The sequence below is a fragment of the Octodon degus genome, unplaced genomic scaffold, assembly GCF_000260255.1.
Source record: "Octodon degus isolate 3935 unplaced genomic scaffold, OctDeg1.0 scaffold00027, whole genome shotgun sequence".
Taxonomy (NCBI): Eukaryota; Metazoa; Chordata; class Mammalia; order Rodentia; family Octodontidae; genus Octodon; species Octodon degus.
Genome location: NW_004524603.1, coordinates 335706 through 347096, shown reverse-complemented (window position 1 = coordinate 347096; position 11391 = coordinate 335706). Strand labels below are relative to the sequence as shown.

The following is an 11391-nucleotide window of genomic DNA, read 5'->3' as shown; positions in this document are numbered from 1 at the left end:
GGCCTGGGGTGGGCGGTGCGCGGCGTCGGCCCGCCCGGTCCCGAGGCCGCTGCGAGACAGCCGCCAGCCCCGCCCGAAGATGGGTGGTGCGGGCTGTCTGACGCGACCGCCCCGCCCAGTCCCAGCTCTGCTTGGAGGCGGGGAGGGCGCAAAGCTCTGCGGAAGCGCCGGGGGCGCGTGCGCGTGCGTCATCACGCCTGGCCCGTCCGCCCGCCGGGGACCTCGCGACGTCATCAATCCCCGCCCGCCGCGCCCTGGCGCTCCGAGGGGCCGGGCGCCCGAGGGCGGGGGCCGCGCCGGGGGCAGAGCTCGGCGAGGAGGCTTTTAGGGGTGACCGGCCGCCGGGGCAGACTGGCTTGTTCTCGCGTGACGGCAGCCCGCTTGTGCGTGCTGCGGGACCCGCGGGTCTGCTCGCTCGGGGCTGTGGCCCCGTCTGTTGGGCTGCGTTTCCTTAAAGCAGCGCAGCCGGGAGTGCCTCCCCGCGGCGTTTCCCTCGGCTTGCGGGGCTCGGCAGCAGGGGTGAGCCGGCGCCGGCCTCCGCGCGCCCCGTCCCGAGTTGCCCGTGCCGCCCACCCCCGGGCTCCTCGTCTGCGGTGCGCAGGCTCGCACGTGAAGAACGTGGTCGCGGCGCGATGAGCGAGCCTTAGCCCCAAATCATAAAGTGGAAATGACAAATAAGCCGAGCGGTGTCCCCACCCGGTTCCTGGTGTGCCGCTTAGTGCTTTTAATGCCGCTTTTCAAGACAGCGTTAATAAAAACTATCAAAATGAGATACTCCCTTGTTAACACAAAAAGGAGTTTCTATTTCTTTGCTTCATAGTTGCTTTTTTTGGGATCTTGTGAAGACTTGTAGGAGCATGCGTGACCAAAAACCCCATGCTGTTTGCTCGCAAGCATTTGACCTAGAGATATGAAATAGATGGCAGAAAAGCAAAATGTTCTCCTGTAAAACACCAGTCGATCGCCTTTGTAACTCCACTGAGCTTCTCTGTCCCTTGTCCAGTTACTAGATTGCATAACTCCCATTCTTCTGTAGGCGGTTTACGTTCCCACTGTCCTCACGCGTGTCCGCAGGTCCTTGAGGGAAAAGGCCCAGCGTTCATGGAGGAGGGTGTCACCGTGAGCATTCCTGCACTCCGCTGTGAGGTTCTGCCTGTTGCCTTTCTGACAGAAGGGCTACTTTCTGCTGGAGGTCAATCCTTTCTGCTTTGAGGTCCCTTTTCCCCAAACCTCTGAATGTGCTGTAGAAGCTGGGAGCACAATCTGCATCCTTTGCTTTCATGAGAACAATCTCGTTTTACTTCCCCAACAGGAACTCAAAATTTTTCACACTGCAAGTCTTGGAGGACACCTAAAGCCTCGAAGTTTTCCCAGATCTCTGTCCTGTCTCCTGCCACTTTCTCTCCCAGGCTATAGAAACTAGAATTTCTCTTCCCCAAAGTAGGCAATAAGAACTGGAACATCTTTCCCACAAAGTAAGACATAAAACCTAGAAACATTCATCTTTCCGTCTTTTTTTCAGCTACCTTTTAAAACAATTCTCTGCCCTACTTTGTCTGATAAAGATCACAAGACCCCCTAATTCCAGAGGGGGTCCTGCCCCTTATGTGAGGGAAGGAGATGCTGCACAGAAAGGCTAAGAAGCTGGACAACACAGACTTGCTAGTTTCTCCCCTGGGGCTGTACCCACGAGGATACCCCTTCTATGCAGTCTCGTGAAGCTTTGCTCAAATGAGTATGCCACCTTTCCTCTTGCTAGTATCTGTCTACTGGGCCTTGGTGGTGATCAGTAAGCAGATCAGTCCCCAGCAAAGGAGCTAGTCAGAGAATGTTTTAGGTTCTACTATAGCCCAAACTGCACTTGTTCTGCAAATGTAATGGGGCATGGTGAGAAAACAGAAACAGCTTCTGCAGAGCTCTGTAGATGTACTGTATTTGATGAGCTCTGAGCTATTCGTTTGATGATGAAATTGAGTGCCAAGGAGGTAGGGATGATGGGCAATTTATGTTTTAGCTTTGTGTGCCATGGAGGATGGGCTAGTCAAGACTTAAGTGGAGCAAATACCCAAGAGACAGGTGGTAGTCTGGCAGGGGTTTGTGACTGCAGGTGAGGGAAAGAGGTCATCAGCTCCATCGTGTGTGTGAGCTTTTCTAGTGCTGTAGCGGGTGGTTTTATTTCTCACCCATTATCACGGTGAAGAGCATGCAGTCTTCTCGTATCAGCTGTTTGGGACTCAGTAGTTATGCTGCACCAAATAAAAACACCAAAATGACAACCAGGATTTGAAGGCAGATTTATATCAACAAGCACTGATTGGGATCATTTCCAAAATATCAGGCCCTGATCTCTCGTGATCTAGGGCTTATAGGGGACAAGCAAGCAGAAAAGACACAGGCAGAATGGCCTGTCACTTGGGGAGTGGTTCTCACATTGTGCATCACAGTGACCAGCTGTTTCTAAGAAACAATAGTAACAGGAACTATAACCAGAACTATGACCAGGGTCACTAACAAGTACACTGGTGGTGGTGGCGGTGTGGAGTTAAGGGATGCACTTTGCCATCAGACTGAGCCTCACAGAGCAACTCATACAAGAGAATCATCCTTTCGCGCAGAGGTTGCAAGATGCTATGGGAATGAAGTGTCTTACTAAACCGCTACCACTTAGTTTGGTGCCTTGCTTGGGGCAGTCACTAAATTACAGCTGTCACAGAAATTACCTTTCCCAGACTGGGTGTGGTGGTGCACACCTGTAATCCCAGCGCTGGGGAGGCTGAGACAGGAGGATCACTAGGAGTCCAAGCTGTGTAGTGAGACCCTGTACCAAATACATTCAAAAAGTTACCCACTTCCAGTGATCAGTAAAGACAGGAATAGCACAAGCAAATAGAAAAGGCTTATTATTGGCTCTTAACACTTAAGACAAGCTGTGGGGTTTGTGGCCTTGTAAACCGGCTCAGAACTGCACGTGCCTGGAAACCGCGAGAACAAAGTCAGTTTGCGGCCTGCAGGAAGATGTGGGCCAGAAGCTGGGACACCCCAGGCCCAGGCGCGACGCCCCATGTGAGCACGCGGCAGGGCACTGGGGACCAGTGCAGCCCTGCCCTGCCTGGCCGAAGAGTGGCTTTCTGATTTTAAGCTGTAAACAGAATAACGCCGAGTCCCAGGTATTTGCCTGCTTCCTTTCCCACGCCTCGAATGGTCTCTTTCAACAACTGCAAACACTCTGATGCCGTCTACCTCACGTGGTGGTGTTCAGCACCACAGCACGCGAGGACGCAACGCCTGAGACAGCGCCTTGTTCAACCGTAAGGCGCCCCTGGCCCTCTCTCCCGCTCTCTCCGGGCACCCAGCCATACAGTCCCCAGAACGCCGGCCGACGGGCCCGCGACCGCCTGCCCTCTGCTGCTCCGGCCTCCAGTCGGGGTTCTGCAGGCGGACTGGGGCCGCCCCTGAAGAGACCAGAAGCCCCTCCGCGCCCCGGCCCCACCCGGACGGCGAACCAGAAGGCCCCAGACACCGAAAGCGACCGGCGGAGCTCGCCGGCCCCCGCAGGGCGTCGCCCGGAAGGAGGGGGAACGCAGGCGCGCTAGGAGGGGCGGCGGGAGGCGGCGCCGGCCGGACTGTGGCCGCTCGGCCCTCCGCTGCTCCTGCCTGCCCGAGGCCCGGCATCCGGGTCCTGCGCAGACGCACTGAGGGCGGCCCGGAGCAGGCGGGGAAGTTCGTTCGGTACTCTGCTGCGCTTGCCTACCGGTTGCTAGGAGTTGTGGACGCCAAGGGGCCGACGACAGCCCGCAGCAGCCCGGCGCCGGGGGCTGGGGGGAGTGGGTGCCCACAGGCTAGTCTCCTCCCCGGAGGTCCGCCCCTACCCCGAGCCGAGGGCACCGGGCCACCCAGACCCGGGAGCGGCGATGGAGCCTGGGAAGGTCGGTGCGCGCGGAGTCTGGGGAAGGCTCGGGCGGTCCTCCGCCACGTGATGCCGTCCGCCCGGGCCCGGGACGGCTGAGCTGCTCAGACTCCTGCGCGGGATTCGCGGGAAGCCGGCCTGGGCCGCGGGCGGGTGCTTGTGGGCGCGAGGCGCAGCCCCAGCCCCTTACGGGCGCGGGGCTCTCCCCTTGCCTGGGGCTGACTGGGAGTGGGGTGCGTCCAATCCAAGGGCGGGCCGCGGGAGGCGCGGGTGAGCGGTGGGTGGGCGCACGTGGGGCGCCTTGGGGTGGGCGCGTCTGGGTGGCGGCACGCAGAGGCGTGTCTAGGGCAAGAGTGAGAGGCCGAGTACGCAGCGAGTGAGGGCTGGAGTCTAGGGCAAGGGTGAGGGGCAGAGTCTAGGGGTGTGTCTGGGGCGGGGCCCAGGGGACGATGGGGGGCTGTGGCGAGGGGCAGGGGTTGGTGCGCGTCCCTGGTGGTGTGAAGCGTGTGCTCTAGGAGCGTTTTTGAGGGGCGAGAACAATGATCAGAGGGCCTTGCCCAAAGGGGTTTATAAGCCACCGAGTCTGGGGACATAGGAGGGCTGGGGTCCAGGGATAGGCTGGGGGGGCGTCCCTGGGTTGTGTGTGTGTGGGGGGAACCGGGTGCAAGTCCAGAGTACAGTGGGGTCTCCACTGAGCTCCAGCTCCCGGCCCCACTTAACTTGTGTGCCTATAAAGAGGTAGGAAGGGAAACTGAGGCAGGGCTGAGCATTCCTTCGGGGAAAGCACGGGGCATCTGCATTTCAGACGCTCAAGGTCCAAACTATTGAATAGTACAGCGTTTGAAAGGCTCCTTTCCCACTGCATAAGGTGAACGAGTCTTGACTACTCTCGTTTTAGTTTTTGTGGTACTAGAGATTGAACCCAGCGGCTCTCTACCCCTAAGCTGAGCTGAGCTACGTCACCAGCACCCCCTCTCCTGTCCTGTGGGGATTTTCAGGCAGGGATTCCCTACGTTGCCCAAACAGTACTCTAACTTGTGATCCTGCTTCAGCCTGCCTCTGTGCTGGGAATACAGTGGAATTCACCACTCCCGGCTTTACAGCTCTTAGGTTTAGTTCTCTGTCACTGTAGTGTACGCTGACACCTTCTTTCTTCACCAAGTTCAGCTGGAGTGCATCCCGACCCTTTCCTATGGGGAGGTTCAGTGTGTGCCGGTCCAGCTTGTAGCTCCAGGCTGTGACCCGCTACCAGCACCAGGAAGGTAGCTGCTGCGGCTTTGGAACCTGCTGTAAATTTGATCCACTTTAGCTGGAAATGGTGAGGTGCCCTAGCCTCCAGAGCCTGAGATAGCGGACTGGCTGCTTGCGTCTGAAGTGCGGCTTCTGTATTTTTCTGTGTAGCTGTGGGAAAGTTACTAAACATGCCTTGTGTCCTGGTCAGTGAAACGAGCAGGGTAGTAGGAGCAACACCAGAGTGCTAGTGTCGATAGGGTGGGGGTAGTGAGATGAAATTTGAAAGTGCTTAGGACAGTGCCTGCTGATTTATTAGCACTCAGCAAATGTTAACTATTGTTATTTTTGTCTAGTGATTATCCAATAAAAGATGGGGAATTTAATTTGCATACTTTTTTCCTCCTTTCCTGTGTGTGTGTGTGTGTGTGTGTGTGTGTGTGCGCGTGCGTGTAACTGGGAATTGGACCTAGGAGAGTTATCTGACTGAGCAATACCTCTTGACCTTTTATTATTTATTTGTGTATTGTCTTTTTCTGATAGGGTCTTCCTCTGCAACTCAGGCTGGCCTTGAGCTTACATTGTAGCCCAGGCTGGTCTTGAACTCCCAAAGATCCTCCTGCCTCAGCCTCCTGAGTACTGGGATTACAGGTTGTGCCACCACGCCTGGCTAATATTTATTTATGTACCTATTTTTTAAAATGTATTTTAGGACAGGGTCTACAGCGTCTCACTATGTAGATTGGACTTGTAGAAATTCTCCTGTTTTCAGCCTTCCAAGTGCTAGGATTACAGGTGTGTGCCACCATGCCCAGCCTCAATTGCTGTCTCAATGTGCCCTGGGGGCTTGCTCTAAGCAGGTTTTTTAGGCCTCTGAGCTAGCTGGCCAGCTCTTACCTGTATATTGTGGTGCCAGAAATTTTGAAGCTGGACTTACTAAATTGCCCAGGCTCCTTTCAAGCGTGTGCTCTCCCTGCCTCCACCACGTTTGTAGCTGCCCACCCTTCCTGGCTCTCTTATTTTTATTTTAAAACCCTCTTGCTCACCTAATTTTTGTCATACCAGTCTTAGTATCTTAGAACTTTTCTTTTTTTTTCTTTTTCTTTTTAATTTTATTTATTTATTTATTTATTTGTGTGTGTGTGTGTGTGTGTGTATGTGTATGTGGCTCGCCAGCTCAGCCCACCAGGGGGCAGGGCTGGCTGGCATGTGGTGCTGGGGGATTGAACTGCGGTCCCTGTGCTTTGCTAAGCTTGTTCTAAGTAGGTGCTTTAGACCACTGAGCCATCTCACCAGCCCCCTCTTAGAACTTTTCTGTAAGATTAGGAAGCTGCTGCCTTAAATGACCCTCCCTTTCTTCTTAAATTGACCTCTGTCACGTTGTATCATTCCTTTTGCATTACGATGAGTCATTCTGTGCCTTAAGTTTGCTGTGATTTGCTTATAGGGTAACACATTATTATTACGTGTGTAGAACTCACTGTAGCCCCAAGCTGTAACTGGACCTGTAGAGGAAACCCAGTCCTGGATCCCTAAACTCCTCTTCAAAGAAAAATGTCCCTGGAGGGTCAATTAGATAGCCTTTTTCGTATCTTTCTATCCTTTTTTTTTTTTTTTTTTTTTGTATTTAGTGCAGGGTCTACAGGGCCTACACGGTCTCACTACACAGATTGGACTTGTAGTGAGTCTCCTGTTTTCAGCTTCCAAGCGCTGGGATTACAGGCACAAGCCACCACACTCAGTCTCAGTCACCATCTCGGTGCACCATGGGGGGCCAGCACAGCAGGCCGGGGATCGAACCTCCGGACTTTCAACCACTGTGACCCCTGCATCTGCCTAAGCGGGTGCTTAATCTGCTGAGCTACTTGGCCGGCCCTCATCTTTTTCTATATCAAATTAATGTACCAAATTAATAAAATTTGGAGCATTTTATTAGCTGAGCTCAGCGGCAACACTCCCTTAGAGAAACTGAGGAGAATGCTGAGTTGAAACAAAGCACAACCTTTAAGGTGAAAAACCGCAGGGTTGGGGGAGGAGGGGGATTCTTGCAAGGTTTACTCATTGGCCTTTGTTCCCTGACCTGGGCAGGACATTTGGGAACAGTTTAATCCTGTTACCTGCTGAGAAACACTTCCTAATTTTATGGTCTGGCATGGGTGGGAGTTCTCAGGGAGATTAGGGCTTCACAAAATGAAGGTTATAGAACTTGTTACAAAATGGAATTGGTTAAGCCAGTTTTAACATTCCCCACTGGTTTTAGTAACTGAGTCAAATCCTTGGCTCCTTGGGGGTCATATTCATCTAATGGCAGTTGTTCATGTCCTTCTGCTATTTTGCCGGGGACATGGCTCAGTGGAATAAGTGCTTCCCTGGCAAGTGCAAGGGCCTGAGTTCAATCCCTGGTTCCGCCAAAGAAAAAAAAGTGCAAAGCTATTTTGCCAAAGAAGAGGTTTTTAACAACATTGAATATTATAGCGTATGTTTAAATCTCACAAGTCTTACGCACTCATGACCCTTTGTGGTGATGTTATATCAAATTATTTTAACATGGGGTCACCACTGTTAATCTAGTCAGACAGCAAGAAACAGTTAACAAAGTCTGAGTAGGTGGGTTTTTCTAGAGCTAGAATAGGCAGTATCTCCCATGTCCCTACTGGTTTTTGTACCACTTCTTGAGCTGTAACATCAGCCAGGTAGTTTTTTCTTTTGTCTTGAGGTCTGGCCCACAGAGGGGAGCATCTGTCTCTCTCAAGCTGTAGTCACCTTCTCTTTAATTCTGTCTCCTTGAGGGCCTAGTCCTCTCTGCCTATAATATTTTTATCTTACTTGGCTGCCTGCAACATTTCTCTCTGAAGGAGTAAAACCCAAACTGCCATGAGGGAACCATGGATGATGACAGCTCTAGCTTTTTCAGGCTGAAAGGGGTCGTAATTGTTCACTGGCAGTCACAGATACTCTCCAGAGGTTTAATCTAAAGGCCCTCAATAGACACCAGGCATTTTTATCTTGGGTGGACGTATAGCTTTGAATCTGGAGGCAACAAAGCCAAAGAAACTATTAAATATGCATATGCCAAATAATAAGATCAACAGGATAATTATGAATATAGTAAAAAATGTTTTTTACCAAGAAGACAGTAATGACTTCCCATAAAAATGATAAAGATAGGGTCCAGGGGGACCCTATTTATTGTCTTAAGTCAAGCAAGGAATACCAGTACATTTAACATCTAGTTCAAATGCAACATATGCAAGTACAAAATAGTCATAAGATGTATCATTAAAGAAATATCATAGGCCAGGGAGATGGCTCAGTGGAATAAGCGCTTCCCTGACAAGCACAAGGGCCTGACTTCAATCCCTGGTTCCGCAAAAAAAAAAAGAAATATCATAACCTTACAACATTTCCATGCTTTAGCTTAAGATTTACCAACACATTCTGACCAACATTTTAACTACTGCATAATGAATTTATCTGTGTACCGGGTGGTGGGCAGAATGAGGGGGTTCTGAGGGTGATGGTCAAGGGTCACCACCACTTCTTATCAGTTGGAACTGCCAATGCGACCATGTGAGATTGGCCGGTCATCCAGGAACGGTGTCCGGAACAGCAAACCTTGAGCCATTCAGAGGGTCGTGGATGAGATCAATTCAAGCTGACTGTAAGGGACCTGGTCAGGGTGTCCCAGATTTCCAAAGATGACTGTCTGGATGTGCTGAGAGACTGAAAGATTAAAAGTGCCTTATAGAGGCCAGGAGATCCCAAAAGAGGGCCAGTTTAGTTCACAAAAGGTATGGAGTTTTCCTGATTAAACTGGGTCTCCAAAGCCTGGGTGCGAGTCCTGAAATCTTTAAAGTGGTTAAGAACAAGTTGCAATGGCGATGAAGAAGCGGAAGCAGACTGACCCATTTTAACACAAAACACAGTAGACTGAGACAAAGACAGACCAAGACAAAAACAAAGAACATGAATTCGAAACCCAAAGCACCAAGAAGTTCCTGGTACTATTAACAAGTCCCCAGCAACGTCTTGCCCGGGAACGTCCCAGGAGGCTTAAGTCGTGTCTGACACCTCACAGGGACTAAATACAGAGTGCACCCAATCCAAATTCCAAATTACCTTGTGGCTGCAAATGGACCGGTTCAGGGTACCAAGTTTCTCGGATAAGTATCCAATGGTTCTGAGAGATAGGGGTCTAGGGGTTGGGTCGGAGCCTAGGGAGTCCCGTTAAAGGAATCCCGGACGAGCCCCCAAATGTGGCATGCTGGGACACAATAGACACTGAAACCAAAGGAAGAATTTGGAGCACTTTATTAGCTGAGCTCAGCAGCAACACTCCCTCAGACAGGCTAAGGAGAATGTACACCTAGTTGAAACAAAGCACAACCTTTAAGGTGAAAAACCACAGGGTTGGGGGAGGAGGGGGTAATTCTTGCAAGGTTTACTCATTGGCCTTTGTTCTCTTACCTGGGAAGGACATTTGGTAACAGTTTAACCCACTCCTCAGAATGCTGAGGATCACTTCCTAATTTGGGCAAGCAGTTAATTTTATGATCTGGCATGCATGGGAGTTCACAGGGACATTAAGGCTTCACAAAATGAAGGTTATAGAACTTGTTAAAAAATGGACTTGGTTAAGCCAGCTTATAACAACCACAATGTAGTTTTAGACCTCTACACACTTCAACGTAGCATCTGCACACATCAGATTCCCATTTATAAAAGCAGGTGCTCACTGTGACAGCTTTCCCTAATTTTCCATTTTTGAGAAGCTTTTCAGTGACTTAATTGTAATGTTTTTATTTTTCGTTTGAACACACTTACTAAGTCCCTCTATCATTTAAACTCATAAGGCAGAGTTTCTTAGGGGAAACTAATGTTAGGATACTTTTATCTGGCTTTGGCAGGAAGCTGTCCTTGATTGCTTGCTTTGCTGAGACTACGCTCATCATGAGCTGAGGCTTCCACAGGGCAGGAGCCTGTGTGCTGGGCACATGAGTTCCTTTCTTTTTCTTTTTTGTGGAACCAGGGATTAAATGAGATCCTTTCTACTGTACACAGTCATACTTCAGAATGAAAAGCTATGGTTCCATAGGCCAAGCTTTGGTTTCTTATGCCAGGGAGGCAAACACCACTGAGAGGTGACAAAGAGTTGACTGACAGGAGGGTGAAGGTGGTGAAGGGGTGGTTTAATCTCTTATTGATTATCCTTTGGGGTTCTGTGGGAAGGGTTTGGGATGCCTTGGATGGGCCACTGGTTTGCAGTCACAGTGTCATCTGAAGGCTTTCAGGTATTTCCTTCTACTGAAGCTGTGGGGTTGGTGCTTCTATGTCCGCATAGTGCGGTGGTTGCTTCTCCCCAAGTAAGGGATCGTGCACAAGCCCCAGCACCAGAGACAGGTCGTTATCAACCCACTCTCATCATGGGGAGAATCACTGAATCCAACTTCATTTATGGAACGGGGAGTTGGATACATGCAAAAGGGATTTGTCGGAGAATTAGCAGACTGCTTTAAGACCACCACACCAAGTTTAGCATTTCCCTTCCACTCTTAGAGCAGCTAAGGTGGTTGATGAGTTAACCACCCCAGCTACTCCTTCACAGGGACCCACAGGTCATATTTTTTCATGGTGCTGTTATGTGCTGAAGGCTGAGGATTGGAAGAAATGGGACCTGTGCTTCACAGTTAGCTAGAGAGGTGGATGATGCTTGGAAGCTGGCTGGAGAAATGTGTCCTTGCCTTAGAGAGGTGTGGAGACATGATCATATTCGAGGACAGATGGAGAGAACGCTTGAAAGACAACTTATCCAACCAGGTACAGACACTGCAAGCCCAGCAAAGGTTAGAAGGGTGCAGTGTAGGTTTCGGCAGGGACTAGTGTAACTTCTACCTATACAGAGGTGGTGTGTGCTGGAGTCCTGTGTATGTTTGCTGAGTGAATGTGGGTGTTCACGTGGGATAGGAACGTAGTTGAGCTTGTGGGCTCCCAAGTGCCTCAAGCAAACAGATAAAATTGCTGGGCCACACAATGGGGACAGGCTGTTTTTTTTTCACATTGGCCATCATTTGTTAATTCATTCCACAGGTATTTTTCTAGTTGCTGTTATGTGCCTAGCAATGTGTGGGTCTCTGGAGATGAAGTTAGCTCTTCTATGCCTCAGTGGCCTCATGTGAAAATGGGACCCATGATGATGATGATGATGATGATCTTCTTCTTCTTGTTCGTGTTCTTGTTCTTTTTTTTTTTTTTTA

General features: G+C 50.6%; 1 protein-coding gene across 5 annotated transcripts in view; it reads left to right on the top strand.

Annotated features, from left to right (window-relative positions):
- Positions 1 to 3720: 3720 nt before the first annotated feature.
- Positions 3721 to 11391, top strand: part of Wdr60 (WD repeat domain 60) — a 76195-nt gene continuing 68524 nt past the window's right edge. For all 5 annotated transcript variants that reach the window (XM_023712919.1, XM_023712918.1, XM_023712916.1 and 2 more), the window contains exon 1: positions 3721 to 3926. In XM_023712919.1, the coding sequence (XP_023568687.1) occupies positions 3912 to 3926 (15 nt within the window). In that variant the 5' untranslated portion in view covers positions 3721 to 3911. The remainder of the gene's footprint in view (positions 3927 to 11391) is intronic.